Source organism: Saccopteryx leptura, chromosome 11 (genome assembly GCF_036850995.1).
Source record: "Saccopteryx leptura isolate mSacLep1 chromosome 11, mSacLep1_pri_phased_curated, whole genome shotgun sequence".
Lineage (NCBI taxonomy): Eukaryota > Metazoa > Chordata > Mammalia > Chiroptera > Emballonuridae > Saccopteryx > Saccopteryx leptura.
In genome coordinates this window covers 54,309,445-54,331,166 of record NC_089513.1, presented here as the reverse complement: position 1 = coordinate 54,331,166, position 21,722 = coordinate 54,309,445, and the positions used below count along the sequence as shown (strand labels likewise).

The 21,722-nt window shown below is 38.1% G+C and overlaps 1 protein-coding gene across 7 annotated transcripts in view; it reads right to left on the bottom strand.

The window, feature by feature from the left end:
* The window catches only part of ARHGAP28 (Rho GTPase activating protein 28), a 240,942-nt gene that overhangs the window by 108,348 nt on the left and 110,872 nt on the right, over positions 1-21,722 (bottom strand). For all 7 annotated transcript variants that reach the window (XM_066352930.1, XM_066352932.1, XM_066352933.1 and 4 more), the window contains one exon: positions 7,709-7,917. In XM_066352930.1, the coding sequence (XP_066209027.1) occupies positions 7,709-7,917 (209 nt within the window). The remainder of the gene's footprint in view (positions 1-7,708; positions 7,918-21,722) is intronic.

The following is a 21,722-nucleotide window of genomic DNA, read 5'->3' as shown; positions in this document are numbered from 1 at the left end:
AAGGACCCCGTAATAGACTCATCGTGGCTGAACCACAACAGGTGGCTATGAGGATGGTTTTATCAATGTAGTTATCACAGATAGCAAAATCCTCGAACAGAGTATATGTTCAATAGATATTTGTTCTCTTACTTTTCTCCTTATTCTGAACATAAGGTAATCTTTCTGATTTTCAGAAGGTAATTTAAAAATGTAAAATTCATCATAATAAAAATCTATTGCAATTGTAAATTCCAGGTACAGAAATGAAGAATTAAAAAATAACATCTTGTAACAGAAAGTGTACTACGCATACAATTTTGAGAACTCTGCTAAACAGGCATTCCTGAATGAGGACTGTCTAAAGAGCAGATTAGACATTTATAAATAGACTGTGAAATGATCAGTCTAGGAGTCTTGGACTTCGCTTACATTATTGTATCACTGGTTTGTTAGCAAAACCTTCTAATATACTTAACAGGTCCAGTGTCTTAGCTGGGCAAATCTTTCATTTACTTTCTTGTTTTTATTGCTTGTTTGCTTTATAAACTGTCCCTTTAACAGAAAATGCAAAGGTGAATCTAGTTGTATCATTCTGTTCTAATGCACATCATTAGTAAGTTTGTTGGGAAACCATATTTAAAAAGGAATAAAATCTTCCAGGAAAAGTAGAGTAGCCTGTATAGAAATGGCAGTCCTTTGTGTAACAATTATGAACTCTGAACTAAGTACACAAAAATAACTATGACAGGAACTGGAAAGGGCAGGAACTGAAAAAGAATAAAATTTTCATTAAAGGAAATACATTAGTGAGATTCATACTTATACAACTTTATAACTGTGGTCAGAAAACCAGTCTTACTTGTTTCAGAAGTCAGAAAATAGAGTATGGGTTGCCAGACAGCTGGAAAGTAAAAGGCATATCCTTGTTAAGAGAGAGCCACATAGGAAAGAGCTTCAAATCTTTGCATAAACTCTGACCTAATCCTTGACTAAATCTTAAACTAAAAATATATATGAGAGACACAAAGCATCCTGCTGCTTCTGGCTAATAAGAAGGTCAATGTCCGGTTCTATATTTGTCACTGCTAGCCATAACAAGTGATATGACACACTTCCTGAGCCGTGACACGTGCGTACCGCAACACTGGAAGTAGTACTGTACGTGAGTGACGCTGCGCTTTGCGGTGCTGCCACATACAGTACTCCAGGAGCACAGGATGCTGTGCTCCTCTCACTGACAACCAATGAAAGAGCTGCCCCTTCCAGAAGTGTGGCGGGGGCTGGATAAATGGCCTCAGGGGGCCACATGTGGCCCGTGGGCCATAGTTTGGGGATCCCTGGCCTAAACAGACCCATAAGCAGGGAGGAAATAGAAACAACTATTAAAAACCTCCCCAAAAATAAAAGTTCAGGACCAGACGGCTATACTAGTGAATTCTATCAAACATTCAAAGAAGACTTGGTTCCTATTCTACTCAAAGTCTTCCAAAAACTTGAAGAAGAAGCAATACTGCCAAACACATTTTATGAGGCCAATATAACCCTCATACCAAAACCTGGCAAGGACAACACAAAAAAAGAAAACTACAGACCAACATCTCTAATGAATACAGATGCTAAAATACTAAACAAAATACTAGCAAATCGAATACAACAACATATTAAAAAAATAATACATCATGATTAAGTAGGATTCATCCCAGAATCACAAGGATGGTTCAACATAGGTAAAACGGTTAATGTAATACACTATATCAACAAAACAAAGGACTAAAACCATATGATCCTATCAATAGATGCAGAAAAGGCATCTGATAAAATACAACACAATTTTATGTTTAAAACACTCAACAAAATGGGTATAGAAGAAAAATATCTCAACATAATAAAGGCCATTTATGATAAACCATCAGCTAACATCATATTAAATGGCATAAAACTGAGGACTTTTCCCCTAAAATCAGGAACAAGACAAAGTTGTCCACTCTCTCCACTTTTATGCAACATAGTGCTGGAAGTTCTAGCCAGAGCAATCAGACAAGAAAAGGAAATAAAAGGTATTCATATTGGAAAAGAAGAAGTAAAGGTTTCACTTTTTGCAGATGATATAATCCTATACATTGAAAACCCCAAAGACTCCACAAAAAGACTACTAGAAACAATAAACCAATACAGTAAGGTCGCAGGATACAAAATTAATATACAGAAGTCCATTGCCTTCCTATATGCCAACAATGAAACATCAGAAAACGAACTCAAAAAAATAATCCCCTTCAAGGTTCCAACAAAAAAAATACCTAGGAATAAGCATAACAAAGAAAGTAAAGAACCTATGTAATGAAAACTACAAAGCACTGTTAAGGGAAATTGAAAAACATACAATGAAATGGATAACTATTCCTTGTTCCTGGATAGGAAGAATAAATACAGTCAAAATGACTATATTACCCAAAGCGATTTACAAATTTAATGCAATTCCCATATCATTTTTTAAAGAAATGGAACAAAAAATCATCAGATTTATATGGAACTAAAAAAAAAAACCCAAATAGCCAAAGCAATCCTAAGAAAAAAGAACGAAGCTGGAGGCATTACAATAACTGGCTTAAAATTATATTATAGGGCCACGACAATTAATACAGCATGGTATTGGCAGAAAAAATAGACACTCAGACCAATGAAACAGAATCAAAAGCCCAGAAATAAAACCACATGTATGTGGTCAAATAATTTTTTATAAAGGGGCCAACAACACACAATGGAGAAAAGAAAGCCTCTTCAACAAATGGTACTGGGAAAACTGGAAAGCCACATGCAAAATAATGAAACTCGACTTTAGTTTGTCCCTTTATACTAAAATGGACCAAAGACCTAAATATAAGACCTGAAACAATAAATTACATAGTAGAAAACATAGGTACTAAACTCATGGACCTTGGTTATAAAGAGCACTTTATGAATTTGACTCCAAAGACAAGGGAAGTGAAGGCAAAGATAAATGAATGGGACTACATCAGACTAAGAAGGTTTTACACAGCAAGAGAAACTGACAACAAAACATACAGACAACCAACTAAATGGGAGAGGATATTTTCAAAGAACAGCTCAGATAAGGGCCCAATATCCAAAATATACAAAGAACTCATAAAACTCAACAACAAACAATCTAATAAAAAATGGGAAGAAGACATGAACAGACACTTCTCCCAGGAAGAAATACAAATGGCCAACAGATATATGAAAAGATGCTCATCTTTATTAACTATTCGAGAAATGTAAATCAAAACTGCAATGAGATACCACCTCACACCTGTTAGATTAGCTATTATTAACAAGACAGGTAATAGCAAATGCTGGAGAGGCTGTGGAGAAAAAGGAACCCTCATACACTGTTGGTGGGAATATAAAGTAGTACAACCATTATGGAAGAAAGTATGGTCGTTCCTCAAAAAATTAAAAATAGAGCTACCATATGACCCAGCAATCTCTCTACTGGGTTTATACCCCCAAAACTCAAAAACATTGCCACGTAAAGACACATGCAGCCACATGTTCATTGCAGCATTGTTCACAGTGGCCAATACATGGAAACAACCAAAAAGCCCTTCAATAGATGACTGGATAAAGAAGATGTGGTACATATACACTATGGAATACTACTCAGCCATAAGAAATGATGACATCGGATCATTTACAACAACATGGATAGACCTTGATAACATTATACTGAGTGAAATAAGTAAATCAGAAAAAACTAAGAACTATATGATTCCATACATAGGTGGGACATAAAAAAGAGACTCAAGAGACACAGACAAGAGTGTGGTGGTTGGGGGGGAGGGGGAAGAGGGCGAGGGTGGGGGAGGGGAGGGGAGGGGAGGGGCACACAGGAAACCAGATAGAAGGTGACTGAAGACAATTGGACTTTGGGTGATGGGTATGTAACATAATCAAATGTCAAAATAACATGGAGATGTTTTCTCTAAATATATGTACCTTGATTTATCAATGTCACCCCATTAAAATTAATAAAAGAAATTCTAAAAGAAAAAAAGAAGAAATAAAAGGACTAAAATATAAATTATATAACTAGAAATTAAAATATAGTGACCCCTCATCTATTGTGGGAGTTAGCTTCCAGAACTGCCAGCGATAGGTGAAAATCTGCAAAGTAACGACCTTATATTTATTTCATTGTTTATGTATATTTTAAGGCTTTATAAACTCTCCTCCCACTCTTATAAACCTTTCTCACACTGTTATTAACCTTTCCTACACTCTTATAAACACTTCTTATGCTCTTAAACACTTTCTACACTCTTAAAGTTACATAATTTTAACAACATACAAAATTCTATATGGGCACTCAACAGTAAATATACAGTAATATTTTTAATATGTTAATTTAATTCATATTTTTATATGGTTTTCAATTTTTTAGGGTAGAAAATGCTTATTTTACTGCAAAAATAATTAAAATAATAAACGTATAAAAATACCTATAAACCACAAAACCCCGCAATAAAGCAAAAAATCTGCAATATAAAATTAGATATATACAATTTAAAAATCCGCGATACAGTGAGACCGTGAAAAGTGATCCACAATATGGCGAGGGACAACTGTATATTAAATAAAAATTTGCTAAAAGAATTAAGAACATATGACAAACCTTAAAATAAGAGGCCAGTCAACTTAAAATAATTAATAGAAATTATCCAATGTGAAAGACAAAAACTACTTTTTTGTGTGTGTTTGACAGACAGAGAGAGGGACAGATAGGAAGAGACAGGCAGGAAGGAAGAGAGATGAGAAGCATCAATTCTTTGCTGTGGCTCCTTAGTTGTTCATTGATTGCTTTCTCATTTGTGCCTTGACCAGGGGGCTATGGCAGAGCAAGTGACCCCTTGGGATTCAAGCTAGCGACACTTGGGTTCAAGTCAGTGACCATGGGATTATGTTTATGATTCCATGCTCAAGCCAGTGACCCCCGTGCTCAAGCTGGTGATCCAATGCTTAAGCTGGTGAGCCTGAGCCCAAGCCGGTGACCTCGAGGTTTCAAACCCAGGTCCTCTGCATCCCAGTCCGATGCTTTGTCCACTGCACTACCACTTGGTCAGGCAAAAGTATACTTTTAAACATTTAAAACATTGACCAGTGACCTAGGAAAATGTTAAGTCATGTAATATGTATATAGTTGAAATTTCAGAGAAGAGAGTGAGTAATAAAGAAAAAAGTATTTGCCTGACCTCTGGTGGCGCAGTGGATAAAGTGTCGACCTGGAAATGCTGAGGTCACCGGTTCAAAACCCTGGGCTTGCCTGGTCAAGGCACATATGGGAGTTGATGCTTCCAGCTCCTCCCCCCTTCTCTCTCTCTGTCTCTCTCTCCTCTCTCTCCCTCTCTGTCTCTCTCTCCTCTCTAAAAATGAATAAATAAAAAAAATTAAAAAAATTTTACAAAAAAAAAAAAAGAAAAAAGTATTTCAAGAAAAAAATGTTTAAAAGTTTCCAAAATTTTCTAAAAATCAATTAGTTCAGCCAGTAGATAAAAACACAAAAAAAGTACACTTAGGTGTCTTAAAGTCAGACTGAAAACCAAAGATAGATGGAAAATTTGAATGCAGTCAAAGACAACACTTACATCAAGGGGAAAACAATATGGACACATTGAGTCCTTATCAGACACAATGCAGGTCAAAGGACAGTAAGGTAACACCTTTAAATCCAGAAAGGACAAACAGACAAAAAAACACCCTGTCAAACAATAATTAGATATCCAGCAAAAACACCCCTCCAGAATGAAAGTGGAATAAAGTCATTTTCAGGTGAATAAAACTCAAGAGGATTTATCACCAGCAGACTTGTTCTGTAAGATATGCTAAAGAAAGCTCTTTTTAGGCTAAAGGGGATGGATACTGGAAATATAAAAAAAAGTAGTAGCAATGTTAAATATTTAAATATCAATTTCTTTAAAAGACAAATAACCACTTTCTCTTCTGCATAAATTTAGTCTTAAAGCCTAAAGCCATTACTCAGAGCAGAGCAAGGCAGGTAGGTATTTATGTAGGATCAGTCTAGGGATGTTAGAGCTTGAGATGAGAAGAGTAACCTTCAGAACCAGAAAAAAATTGAAAATGTTCAGGGGGATTGAGCAAATAAATATACATATAATATTTGAGATAATGGAAGGTAGTTTTAGTTTTCTCACTGTCTAAAAAGAAAATCAGAGATATGATAAGGGAGAAAAGTACAATGAACCTAGTAGTATTAAGTTGAAATTGAAGGTATAGGTGTAAACTCATATAATTCAATGTCTGTAATTATAGAAATAGAGATATAAATGTGTATATGTATGTATGTAATATTAATACATATACATACATATTGTATAAATACATATAAGTACATATACATATACATGTGTGTAGGTGTGTGTGTATGTGTACATGTGTATTTGTATGTATTTATATGTACACACATATATTTCTATATGTATATGAAAACATTCTTATGTGTATACTTACTAACTAAACTGCCTTCAGTCTTTCTTGGATGTCTCAGGTATTTACTTGTTGATAAAATGTACCTGGAGGAGATGACCTACATTTTTAACCCCAGGTAAGTAATCTCGCTCTTTTAAAAACTAAAAACAATTATACTCTATTATTATGATCATCATTATTATTATTGATTTATTTTTTAAATTCAATTTCTTCTATTTTTAAAAAATTTATTTCTGTGCTCAAACTTCTGTTTAGTTTTACTGAAAACTCTATACTTTATATGGCTTTTATTTTTGGGTAATACAAAAAAATACATTCTCTAAATATATTAATAGAAGTCTATGCTTCAAAGTCAAAGATTTTTTTTTCTTTAAAACTATACTAGCGCCCTGGCAGGTTGGCTCAGCGGTAGAGCGTCGGCCTGGCGTGTGGGGGACCCGGGTTCAATTCTCGGCCAGGGCACATAGGAGAAGCGCCCATTTGCTTCTCCACCCCCACCCCCTCCTTCCTCTCTGTCTCTCTCTTCCCCTCCCGCAGCCAAGGCTCCATTAGAGCAAAGATGGCCCGGGCGCTGGGGATGGCTCGGGCGCTGGGGATGGCTCCTTGGCCTCTGCCTCAGGCGCTAGAGTGGCTCTGGTAGCGGCAGAGCGACGCCCCGGAGGGGCAGAGCATCGCTCCCTGGTGGGCAGAGCATCGCCCCTGGTGGGCGTGCCAGGTGGGTGGATCCCGGTCGGACGCATGCGGGAGTCTGTCTGACTGTCTCTCCCCATTTCCAGCTTCAGAAAAGTACAAAAACAAAACAAAACAAAACAAAAAACTATACTAGCAATTTTTTTCCATCTCTCTCTTTCTCTTTCGGTGACTAGTAGTCAAGTATAAAGGTATAAAGGCCAAAAAAGTAATGATATTTAATCAGCTAGTGAATCAAACTGATAGGCACAGTATCCCTAAATAGCGATACGTAAGAGATCAATTTGAATTTTGTTTACAGCCCTCTTTCAGTTCATGTCACCTTGAATAAAAGCCACCTTGAGCCAGTCCAGTAGACATAAATCAGTGGGAACAGGTGCTGATATGCTGAATTGTACTAAATTAAATTGTACAATTTAGTACAATTAGTAATTGTTCAATTACTACTAGGATGAGTTCTGCCTGCTGATAGAACAAGAGAGAGCTACAAAGACGTATGTCAACACCCAGGAAAGGGAATCTAGCACCTTACCATCCACAGGCTTGACCTCAGCCATTTGAGGAATCTGCTCCTCCTGGCCTCCCATGCTGTTCTCTTTAATGCTTTCTATTTCCCGCCAGAAATCCTCCATGGAGGCGCTGTCTACAGAGGCTTGGGAGTTGGAGCGGCTGAATGCAGGAGAATGGAGGGATTCATTGGAGAGCATCCTGTTAATTCTTCGGCAGCGGGGAATGGATTTTCTGCAGAAAGAATAATATCTGTGAATTAGAATGAGTGTCTTTTTTGTCATAATTCACAATAGTCTACTTAGGTTTAAAATCAATGGAGAAATGAAATTAGTGTGGTAGAGAGGGGTTTGAGGGACTAATCTCTTTTTTTTTTCTCTATAATTCATAATGACTCCACGGTTATTCAAGACTTACCACAAAAGTACTTTCATAACTTTCACATACTTAAAGTAGGAAGTTATTAGTGTTAGTTAAGACATATATAGTCTGTCTCTATAAAGTATCTAAGATGATGACAGAAAAGGGTAAAAACGTTGGCTTCTCACACCCATTAGGGTTGCCACACAAATTAGAAACTCCAAAACAGAAAACAACAAATGCTGGTCAGAATGCGGAGTAACTGGAGCCCTTGTGCACTGTTGGTAGAAATGTAAAATCGTACAGCTGCTTTAGACAACAGTATGGAAGTTTCTAAAAAACTTGAACATAGACTTCTGATCTAGCAATTCTATTTCTAGGGAAATCCCCAAAAGAATTGAAAGCAGCATCTCTTTCAGAAGAGCTTCTTGTACATCCACGTTCATAGCAGCATTATTCACAAAGCCACAAGGTAGAAACAACCCAAATATATGTCAACAAATAAATAGGTAAACAAAATAAGGTAAATAATACATATAATGAAATATTATTCAGCCTTAAAAAGGAATGAAATCCTGCTACTTGCTACAAAATGGACAAAACTTGAAGACATTATGCTAAATGAAATAAGCTAGGCTCAATAAGACAAATACTGTATGATTCCACTTATATGAGGCACCTAGAGACATCAAATTCATAGAGACAGAAAGTAGATTGATAGTTTCCAGAGGCTTGAAGGAGAAGGGAATGGGTTGTTGTTTAACAAGTAAAGAGTTTTATTTTCTCAAAAAGAAATGAGTTCTGGTGCTGGATGGTAAACATGGTCATTCAACAATGTGAATGTACTTAATACTTATAGATGCTCAGTACTTAGTATATAATTAACATTTAATACATGCTTAAAATGGTTAAGATAGTAAACTTTTTTTTTAGATTTTATTTTTATTCATTTTAGAGAGGGGAGAGAGACAAAGAGAGAGAAAGGGGGGGGGATCCAGAAGCATTGACTCCCATATGTGCCATAACCAAGCAAGCCCAGGGTTTTGAACTGGTGACCTCAGTGTTCTAGGTCGACGCTTTATCCACTGCGCCACCACAGGTCAGGCAGCAAATTCTATCTTATGTGTATTTACCAGAATTTCTTAAATTAAACAAAAAATTTTAGGTTGGCTTTTGAGATAATGAGAGTGAGAGAAAATAATCTATAATATTCAATGTGACAGAGAGGTGGGACATCAATGTGGAATGCAGAGACCCATGGACAGTTCAGGGAGAACTGGATCACCTCCATTGCCAGCGTCCAACCACTGAGAAGGTAGCGTAGGCTCTGGTCACCACTAGCCAATAGGACCACCACCTTTATCTAGGAGATAAATGCTGAGAATGGAGCAGCTTCCTAGGTCACATTCCTCATGGAGCTGTGGCAAGCACTAAATGCATTTAAAGCATTTAGAACATAAAAGCATTCAATAAATGCTAGTTTAGGCCCTGGCCAGTTAGCTCAGTGGCAGAGCGTCGGCCTGGCGTGCAGAGGTCCCGGGTTCGATTCCCGGCTAGGGAACACAGGAGAAGCGCCCATCTGCTTCTCCACCCCTCCCCCTCTCCTTCCTCTCTGTCTCTCTCTTCCCCTCCTGCAGCTCAGGCTCCATTGGAGCAAAAGTTTGCCCGGGAGCTGAGGATGGCTCTGTGGCCTCTGCCTCAGGTGCTAGAATGGCTCTGATTGCAGCAGAGCGATGCCCCGGATGGGCAGAGCATCGGCCCCTGGTGGGCATGCCGGGTGGATCCCGGTCGGGCGCATGCGGGAGTCTGTCTCACTGCCTCCTCGTTTCCAACTTCAGAAAAATGCAATAAATAAATAAATAAATGCTAGTTTAAAAAACAAAAGATATAGTAAAGGAAATATACAAAATGCTGGAATTCTGAGAGGTTTTGGTTATTTACTTAAAATAAAATGAAATATTTTTATGTAAGATAATGGATGTATTAACTAACCTTATTATGGCAATCACAATATATGTGTATCAAATCATCAGGTTGTATATCTTAAACTTACAGATGTTATATGTTAATGGTATCTCAATAGAACTAGGAAAAATTTTTAAATATTTGACTTGCATGATCTATGATTGACAAATACTACACTTCTTAAGAGCAGAATGTATAACTAACTGGAACACTTTAAGCCCCAATTTGCAAAAATAACTGAATTACTTTATGTATCATAGTAAAATAGTCTGTTCTTATGTCTCCCCACCCTGACCCCTCCATAATTCTGTCAAGTAAGAAATGTAGGTGCTGCAGTGGAGATATTTGGTATATGTGAATACAGTTCATAGTCAGTTAATTTAAGTCAGGGAGATTATTCTAGATCTTTAGGTGGGCCTCATTTAGTCAGTTGAAGGGACTTAAGAAAAGGGCTAAGGCTTCCCTAAAGAAAGAAATCTGCCCAGAAATAGCAGCTTTAACACCGCCTAACCCCCAGAGCTCTTTCCTGGTTAACTGCTCTATGATTGGAAACTTCCCTAGCCAGCCGCCACAATCGTATGTGCAGATGTTGGGCAGCAAATATCTTCATGTACATCTCCTACAGGTTCTCTGTTTCTGAGTTGAACCCAACACGTGCACTCAAATATGGGCAAGGGCATATGGCTCAACCAGATAGGAGGTCATGTGACAAAAGGAAATATCACATAGGAGAGAAATGTAAATTAATTGAAAATGAGAAAATAAAATTTGAAATGACTCGAAGGAAAAAAAAATAGTCTGTTCTTATTCTTACATTTTTTTTCTTTTTCATTTTCCAATTTGGTATGAGGATACAACTCCTTTCAAAGCACCTCCTCCAAGCCTGCCTGTTCTCCTTGGTTTGGGTGGAACTGAATCAAAGGCTGTGACTACCTCTTCACCAATGTGTGGTCTGATCTGTTTCACTCCCAAAAACCTCCCAAGTGAAATGAGCTAACGGCACGGAAATGTTCAACTTTGGGCGTTATGACTCGCTTAGAACAATTAATTTTGATGTGCAGAACTGCAGTAGTCATGTCTTACCAAATGTAGCATAGACTACAGCATATGTAAAGTACAGTGGTTTTGATGAAAAGTACAAAAAGAGAGGGAGATAAGAAAAAAAAATCCATTTTCTCATAATGTCTATACCTCAAGGAATCCTAGATTTCTAAATCATCTTTCATAAAAATTTCTGGAATTTTATCATTGACCCTTTCATGTTTCCAGACTGAAAGTCATTCTAGTTTTGAATATGAACCAGAGCAAAATAGTTCATTTATATTTAAAAACCAATGCATTTCAGGAAAACATGAAATATCCTGTTTTTATATGTATGACAAAAATAAAAATAATTTTAGGCTGCTTTGTTTGAAAATTAGATAATAAGAGTTTTCCACCAAATTTTTTATAGTTTGACAAAACACATTCTAGTGAGTGAAGTACAGATGAAATCAACACAGTTATCAATAGTTATTGCTTTCTTTACTATCTTTAGGCTTTTAAGCTTTTCTCCTTTTGCACCAAGACCAATACTGAAGACTACAAACACATTCATAGAGTTCTAGTATATAAATGCCTACTTCTTATAAAACTGTAATCAATTACCACTGCTCATGCAGCCTACTGCCCTCAATGCACCATATTCAGAAAAAATTATAGATGTCTCAAATTTTCTCTAGTTCTGGAATCTTTAGATTTATTTCTTTTTAAAAATTAAGATGCTTGACTTGAAAAATACACAGTCTTAACAGCAAACTTGGACAAAGGTTTTTTAAATTATAATACAGTGTATTAATAAGTGTAAAAGTTTAAATAATATACAATTCTATAAAGCAGAAATTCTCTTTACTTCTGTATCATATCAATATTGCTCTATAAGCTGCCTTCTTTCCCCCACTCAGAAACATGTCATAGACATCTATTCCATGCCAATACAAAGGTATCATCTTAATGGCTGCATGGAGTAGCATAATTTCTGTTCAAGTAATATAATTTATCTTAGAAATTAAGCAAAATGCAAACATACACAGGCACTGAAAATGTTTGAAGAAGTGATAAATTTGGGAAATAATAAGTGAATCTTAGAAGATGAGGAGCAGCTATATTTAGGGATAATAATGAGAATCTTAGTTACAGTATACAGTTTCTTACATAAAGGGCACAGTGATGAATCTCAGAGAGGATATCATCATAAAAATGCTAAAGGATGAAGGATCTGATATGAAATACAGAACATAGCATCTGAGTAACACACTGGTTTCATCTAGCATCTGAGTAACACAGTGGTTTCATCTAAGATGATCTACCTAAAGAATGCTTTCATTGCAATGATCAACTATTCTTTTTTGGCAAAGTAGACAGACATTTTTCGGACCAGCACATTTGGAAGAATTCTCACTTTCTTAGTTAGCAAATATTCCCCCCTTCTTCACAGGGTAGAGTAGGGACCCTGACCTTCCATTCTTGAAACATCACATAATTGTGATTCTCAAACTCACTCAGCACTTTGATTTGCCTTAATCTGTAACTGCATACCTCACCATATTAGGATAAATAGAGCTTTAGCTTTGTCAGCTGTTTGTATTTTTTTTTATTTCAAAACAATACCAGGAAAATATTACATGAAAATCAAAATGCAAGTTCATCATAATTACCAAAAATTCAAAGTGGTATTTAAAAAAAAAAGATTTTATTACTGCATTATCCTTGATTATTTTTAAAGAATAACTTGCATTATATTTTAATAATAACTAGAGAGCTCTAACTCATTACTGTCTACCTTGAATTATCAGTATTTTACAATTTCAAAATAATATCAATACCTTACAAGAGTATAATTATCTTTCCCTTTTATATTACATTTGTCATAATGTTGCTTCTTCACATGTCTATATTTAACAATAGTTATCATTATTGTTTCTTTTAAAAAGTTAATCATCTTTTTTATAAGCTAAATAAGCAGTCTTTATCCTTTCTTGTGCTATTTGTTACTTTATGCATGTCCATGTATCCATAACAGATCATTTCCCTTCAGCTTTAAGAACATCCTATAGCATTTCTTTTCTCTTTCTTTACTATTTCTTATACTATGGATTTGCTGGCAACAAATTCCCTGAGGTTTCTTTCTGAATATGCCTTTAAATTCATTTTCACTTTTAATGAATATATTCATTGCTCATAGAAATTTAGGCTGACAGTTGATTATTGCCTTCGAAATATTTTTTTCCTTTTGTATTTTTCTGAAGTTGGAAACAGGGAGGCAGACAGACAGACTCCCGCATGCACCTGACTGGGATCCACCCGGCACGCCCACCAGGGGGCGATGCTCTGCCCATCTGGGGGATTGCTCCGTTGCAACCAGAGCCATTGCAGTGCCTGAAGCAGAGGCCATAGAGCCATCCTGTGGGAGGGGAAGAGAGAGACAGAGAGGAAGAAGAGGGGGAGGGGTGGAGAAGCAGATGGGCTCTTCTCCTGTGTGCCCTGGCTGGGAATCGAACCCGGGACTCCTGCACGCCAGGCCAATGCTTCACCACTGAGCCAACTGGCCAGGGCCGCCTTTTAAATCTTTTTAAGGATGTCATTCCACTGTTTTCTAGGCTCTTAATATTGATAAGAGAAGGCAATTACAATTCTTATCAATGTTCTTCTGAATATGATTTTTTTCTCTAGCTGCTTTTAACACACTTTTTTTTTATCCTTTGTTTTTCACAGTTTAATTATGATATGCCTAGATTGTGGCTTTCTTTGTATTTATTCTGCTTTAGGTTTACTAAGCTTCTAGAATCTTTCATCAATTTTGGTATATGCATTTTCTCTTGAAATATTTCTTCCACCCCATTGTATCTCTCCTCTTCCTCTGGAAGTCCAGAAATATGACTGTTGTCCCAAATTTGATACTGTCCCAAATATCCTCCACAATCTGCTCTGTCATTTTCCTCACTCATGCTCTTTGCTTCAGTTTTGAGATTTTTTAGTTTATTTATTTATTCATTTTAGAAAGGAGAGAGAGAGAAGAGAGAGAGAAACAGAGAGAGAGAAGGGGGAGGAGCAGGAAGCATCAACTCCCATATGTGCCTTGACCAGGAAAGCCCAGGGTTTTGAACTGGAGACCTCAGTATTTCTAGGTCGACACTTTATCCACTGCGCCACCACAGGTCAGGCCAATTTTGAGATTTTTTATTGCCTTGTCTTCTGGCTCACTTTCCCTTTCTTCTATGTGTCCAGTCTTGTATTAAGTCCAAGCAATAAGTGCTTCAATTCTGATTTTGTGTTTTTTTCATATAGGGAATGTATAATCAGTTCTTTATAGAGCTTCTATTTCTATATTGACATTATTCATCTTTTTATCAATTTTTCCTTTAATTTCTGTAACACGCTTATTATTTATTATTATTATTATTTTAAAGTTTTTGTCTCTTAATGTCAACATCTGTGCCATCAGTGTGTCTGCTAATATCAATATAGTCAATTAACTATTTATGAGTCACTTTTTTCTTTTCTTTTACAAATCTTTTTATTGTTTGTTGTATGGCAGACATTGTTTTTAAAAGAACTCTAGAATACTAGAGTAAATAATAATTTTCTCCAGAAGGGCAAGCCTTTTCCTTTGTCAAATAGTTAAAGTGAGGCACTGATCACTTCAATCTCATCAGTAGTTGAGCTTGGTTGGGGCTGGGTGGAAACTTTCATAAGTTTAAGGTCATCTTCAATTTCAAGTGCTTCATGTGGGAGATCTGCCCTGTCTGTATTGTAGTTCTCTTCCTAAGAAGACTTTGAGATAAACACCATGGGACTACAGAAATTTCTCTCTGCTTTAGAGCCCAGCCTCCCAACCTCCTGTGTTGCTGTGCAGAAGTCACAAGGGGGATTTCACTCTCACGTCTGGAGAACTAGCTCTGCATCTGGCACGTCTATAAATTCCAATCTTTTGAGCCACTGCAGGTAGCCTTTAACAGCTCCACTGGTGCCTTCTTACCCCAGTAGAATCCCTCTACTTATGCAGGCCTGATCATCTGCCCAGCAGTGCACATACTCAGGGAGACATTCCTATGGTGGTAAATGACTGCTAGACTCTACTCACCTAGGAAGAGTTCTTTTCTCCTGGGAATTTAGCTCTGTTAGACTTGTGTCCATAGTTCTCTATTAAAGTTAAAAAATAAAAATGAGGCCCTGGCCGGTTGGCTCAGTGGTAGAGCGTCGGCCTGGTGTGCAGGAGTCCCGGGTTCGATTCCCAGCCAGGGCACACAGAAGAAGCGCCCATCTGCTTCTCCATCCCTCCCCCTCTTCTTCTTCTCTGTCTCTCTCTTCCCCTCCTGCAGCCAAGGCTCCATTGGAGCAAAGTTGACCCGGGCACTGAGGATGGCTCCATGGCCTCTGCCTCAGGTGCTAGAACGGCCCTGGTTGCAACAGAGCAATGCCCCAGATGGGCAGAGCATCACCCCCTGGTGGGCATACTGGGTGGATCCCGGTCGGGCACACAGGAGAAGAGCCCATCTGCTTCTCCACCCCTCCCCCTCTTCTTCCTCTCTGTCTCTCTCTTCCCCTCCCACAGGATGGCTCTATGGCCTCTGCCTCAGGCGCTGGAATGGCTCTCGTTGCAATGGAGCAATGCCCCAGATGGGCAGAGCATCACCCCCTGGTGGGCATGCCGGGTGGATCCCGGTCAGGTGCATGTGGGAGTCTGTCTGACTGCCTCCCCGTTTCCAACTTCAGAAAAATACAAATAATAATAATAATAATAATGAAATAAAAACCATAATTTTAACATTTATCCTTTATTTCCTAGGTCTTACAGTGGAAAAATAGTCCTCCACAACTTAATCTATGCCTTAGCTAAAAGTAGAACTGCAACGGAACACTGTAAAAAATTGATATTTTTTAACATTATATTTGCTACACACCACTTGCTCTAACTACAGGTTCAATTGTTCCAAGTATTTTTCAAAGAATAGTTTTAAAAGATATATTTCTTGCTAAGAAATACTCTATGGAACTTTATTATCTTTAATTTTATAGAGAATTTCACATATATCAAGTTTCTATCCTGTACATTACATCAACTGGTACTTACATTAACTCCATGAAGAAAGCAAAATCACACATTTCATTATACAATGAAAGAAACAGTTACCCCGACTAAGTGGAGACACACAACTTCCCACTGAACCTACAATAAAATGCAAAGTCCTTTCTGTGACTTCATGGCCAAGCATGTCCTGTCTTGTCCTGGAATTACTTCTCCATTCTTACCAGACATCACTCTCTCTGGCATTAGAACTAGGCATGCTAATCTTCTCTCAAGTTTTCAAAAAGCCAAGCTCTTTCTTCTCTTAGGAAATTTTCTCTGTGTTTTTCTTTTCTTTCGGCCTGAAACAGGCACCTGCAATTTCCATAGCAAAACGTACCTCATCACTCAGCTCCCCCACTAAATGTCTGTCACCTCCTCAGGGAATACTTTCCTGATCACACTAACATAGCATTCCTCCACTTGCCCACCTTCTCAGCTTTCTGCATCCTTCTTCCTATTCACCAAAAATATACAATAAATTTATTATCGTATTTCAATTTTTGAACTATTTTCCCCACTAAAATATAAAGGAACTGCCTGACCAGGTGGTGGCACAGTGGATAGAGCATCAGAATGGGATGCGAAGGACCCAGGTTCGAGACCCTGAAGTCGCCAGCTTGAGCGTGGGCTCATGTGGTTTGAACAAAGCTCACCAGCTTGGACCCAAGGTCGCTGGCTTGAGCAAGGGGCTACTCAGTCTGCTGTAGCCCCCCGGTCAAGGCACATATGAGAAAGCCATCAATGAACAACTAAGGTGCCGCAACAAAAACTAATAATTGATGTTTCTCATCTCTCTCCATTCACGTCTGTCTGTCCTTATCTATCCCTCTCTCTGACTCTCTCTGTGTCTCTGTAAAAAATAAAAAATAAAAAAATAAAGGAACCACATTTGTCTTATTTACACAGTATCTGTCAAATAATAGGAACTCAGAAATATTTGCTGAATGAATGACCATTGTGGACCATGAGAAAGAAGATACATACTAAGAAGGTCTCTAGGTGGCTAACTGAGCTCAAGTTTAAAAAACAGAACCTAGCAGCCATTTCTATACAGGAGCCACTAAAGCAAACTGCACTTCAGGGAGAAACCTGCATTGAATTATCTGCTTCTGGGCCAAACTGCCTGCCTGCACTGTGTTTCTGCCAGCAAAGCAAGCCCTTACAAAGGAGTTCCTAGAATCCTAGACTGAGGCTTTCCCCATCCAACTGGAGTTGTGAAGGACTAGCCCCCGCTTCTTCACCAATCAGAGCAGCTCCATTCTGACCAATCAGGACAGTATTTTTTTGGCCCAATCAAACTATAAGAATTTGGAGTCCTCATTTGCATGAGGACAACCAATCAGGGAGTAGGGGTGGGATTTTCTGTCTATATAAGTCAGCTGCCCTGTGGCTCTAAAAGTATACTTTCCTTTTCCACTGAAGACTTCAGACTTCATTTTCTTGGAGAGAGATGAAACACCAAAGATGCCTTGCTGAAGCAGAGCAGGGCAGACCAGTGAGGGAGGAGTAGATGTATGTGCAGTGACTAGAGAAGAGCCAAGTGGATCTACTGAAGGGTCGAGCAGACCAGCAAGAAGCAGAGCAGAGCTGTTCTAGCTGGAGAGGGGTTGCCCCGCCCCGTGACCTTGTAGTGGCAGTGCTGTTTTCACAGCCGAGTTGTATCACCATTGGGCTATTCCATAGCCTTGTTGTTCTCACAGCCATACTCTATAACAATCAAGCTGTTTGCACTGAATAAAGTTTCCTTTTCTACCTTATCCCAAACTGGGGATTCCTGTTGGTGTTGAATTGATGCCAAGGACCTTCAGTTGACACTAGTGACAGAGGAAACAGGATACAAATTTAAACCTTTTCCACGTTGTCTAAATGCCCTCCCTACAGTAATCTTTCTTAATTTTAAAAGTCCCTTGGGTATTTGTATATCTGCTTATAGCTATACATATATATATATATATATATATATATATATATATATATATATATATATATATATATATTTTACCACAGAAGGAATATAATATAGAGATTTAGAGGAAAAACTCGGAAGCCAGATGGCCCAGGCTTAAATGTAGGCTCTGCCACTTCAAGATCTATAGCCTTGAACAAGCGATTAAACCTCTGTGCCTCCATTTCTAATCTATAAAATAGGAACATTACCAAACTAAAGGGATGCATCACTTGCAGTGTTCTATTCAAGAATGACATGATTGTTGCAAGATAGTTTTATTTACTTGCAGCAAGTAAAGCAGACGGATTCAAAGTTCTGTCTTCCTTCTGAAAGGAGGCTTGGCCATTGCTTATATGTACTATTTAGTTAATTATATATTGATTTCTTCTTTTCAGTTGGCTAAACTTATTTGGTTGAATTTCTGTCAAGTTCATCCTGTTTACATCTGCATCTACAAAATATTGTGCTACATTTTAACGTTTAGCAAGAAAAACATTTAGTAATAACATTTAGAACTGGTCAAACCTTGAGATCCCTGTCCTAACAGAAATAATAATCATATACATATATTTCCTGGAGTTACCATAAGGATTGAGTGAGTTAATACATGTAAAATGTATGGCACATAGTAATCCCATGTGTTAAGTGATTACTATAATTTAACTAATTTGCTCACATGCTCGTAAATAGACTTCGGACCAAGCTATAACAGGTACTAGAATTTCACTGGGCACTAAAATATCACTAGAAATGTAATGAGATAAATAAAACTAGATCAATCAGAAGTCCTCTCTGACCCAATGCCATTCTGAAGGCTTGTTTCCCCAAATGCCTTAGGCCAAATGTAGGCACCTGAAATGATAAAAAATATTCGTCTCCATGATTTCAGTAAAATCTCTGTTTTTCTATTTTTTTAACTTTATTCAATTTTCAGAGAGGAGAGGAGAGAGAGAAAGAGAAAGAGAGAGAGAGAGAGAGAGAGAGAGAGAAAGGGGGGAGGATCAGGAAGCATCAACTCCCATATGTGCCTTGATCGGGCAAGCCCAGGGTTTCGAACCAGCGACCTCAGTGTTTCAGGTTGACACTTTATTCCACTGTGCCACCACAGGTAAGGCTGTTTTTCTATTTTGATATAAGTGTTATTCCTTTCTCTTCCTCCTCTTCCTCATTAAAATGTGAACAAAATGACTGGTGCTTCAGCAGCCATGAGAGAAAAGCCTAGAAAATTAGTTATTAATCTTGAGTCTCAGAAAAAATGTGAAATGTTGCCTATTTCTAGACTTCCAGAAATGTGAGAAAAATAAACGCTTACTTTTAAAAACTAATTTTTGCTGTTGTCATTGTTACTTGTAGACAAAATCATTCTTAAGTGATATAACTGGAAAAAATATTATAATAGGTCATTCAGGGTGGGGTGAGATAAGACACCCTTTCCACCACATTATGATGAATATTCAAGTAAAGAGAGTCAATAACCTGTTTCTTAAAGGAAGGTGGGGTCTAGGGTAATGATTTTCAGTTTTATAGAATGAAACTAACCCCATGTCTTGATCCCTATACTATGGATACTATGGAGTTAAACTTCATGCTGAAGACATTCCTGCCTAACTATACAGGGGATATCTTCACATTGCTCTCCAATCAAACACATTTCAAGAGTTTTAGGAAGAATACACTAAAATAAAAAAATTTCCACTTCCCTCCTCCAAAAGAAGGGAAGGACTTACTTCTTCATTGTCAGTGTCTCTGTGTGAGGCTGGTGCCAGCACAATGTGGCCATCTATAGCAATGATTTGGGGTACTGACCACAGTGGACTTCATAGCTGGGCTCTTGCAGGATGAATCCCTTGCTCTCTAGGGAAATCCCTGGGCACAGTCCCATCCCAGGAAGGCAGCTGTTGGCCCTCTCAGCTTCCTCGGCAGGCCATTCAGATAAACTAAGAGGACAAACCCCTTGTTTTTGTGCCCTGGCTTCTCAATAATCTTTGGATTCGAACGTGCATATAAACAAGCTCAACTTGGATGTCTTGCAAAAAGCACTTGAAAGGCAATGGTGATAAAAGGAAGCTATAGTTTCAGAGTAATAGAAGTCAGAACAGGGAGGAGGTTCCTGCTTTCTTTCTCAGGCCCCCCTTGACTCTGGCTTTCAGAGTCATCCTGGCCTCTTCTCCTTCCCACCCTGTCACCCCAGTTCTTTCCTTCCTGGCCTGCCTCACCCCTCTTAAGGAACAAGGAGAAAGCTGATGAAGCTATTCCACCAAGAAGCAATCAGGTGTTCCTGAACCCCTCTGTTGGCAGTCAGGGACACAGAAAAATGTTTGTAGGGTAGAGGGAGGCTTAAAATGGCAAACACGTCTCAGTCACTCAACAAGGAATATTCTAAATGGTTTTGAAAGCTGGCCTTTGGCATTTCTTTTTAAAACAATTGAAGTTCACATCAGTAATTAAATTCTTATGCATCTCTGTATCACCTCTAGGTACAAGCACTGTGTTAGACATGGGCAAAATGGCAGTGGATTTGGAAACACCAACTTGAACCATGAATCACCCAACCCCCGTGTTTTACAAACAGGGAGGCTAAAATGGGCCAACAGGCTCTTTTGTAAGAGAGAATAACAGTCTTTTCCTGGGGGTGGGAGGAGGACAGCATGGTTTTCTGTACTTCTATCTATGAAAGTAAAGCAACTCCGCATGCTTGACTCAAAGTGATCTGTGCTATGTTCTCTCTACTGATCTACCAAAGAAAAGCCCATTAACAGTAAATAGAATCAATGTTTGTATAGATACTACATAATTAAAATATATTCAGTATATGAGTGTATATATGTGTGTGTATATCTATGTCTATACACATACATAGAAATAACAATCAAAGTGTAGTCTGTTTCTTCCATTCTCCCTACATTGGCTGAAGTGAGGGGGAAATGGAGAGTGAATGCTAACGTGTATGGGTTTCTTTTTGGAGATGAACACGTTCTAGAATTAGTGATGCTGGTATTACAACTTTGTGAGTATACTAAAAACCACTGAATTGTACACTTTAAAAGGGTGAACTTTATATTATGTGAATTATATCTCAATAAAAATACCACAGCAGAAAAAATTACCTTTCTTTAAATTATTAAAGAGATTTTGATAATTAAAGTGCTTTGATACTGACAACATCAAACAGTGGTCAGAATGTAGAGCAAGAGGAATTCTCAATTATTGCTGATAGGAATGCAAAATGGTATAGCCAGCCATTTTTCAGGACAGTTTGATGGCTTTATATAAAACTAGACATACCTTTACCATACAATTTAGCAATCACTCTCCTTGTATTTACCCAAAAGATTTAAAAACTTAGGTCCAGGTCCTGGCTGGTTTGCTCAGTGGATAGAGCATTGGCCTGGCATGCAAATGTCCTGGGTTGGATCCCCAGTCAGGTCACACATGAGAAGCAACCAACTGCTTCTCTTCCCCTATCTCTCCCTCTTCTTTCTCTCTTCCCTTGTTTCAGCCAGATGCTCGACTGGTTCAAGCATCAGCCCCAGATGCTGAGAATAACACAGTTGATTCAAGCATTGGCCCCAGATGAGGGTTGCCAGGTGGATCCCTGTCAGGGTGCATGCAGGAAAGAGAGAGAGAGGAAGAGAGAAAGGAAAGAAGGAAGGAAGG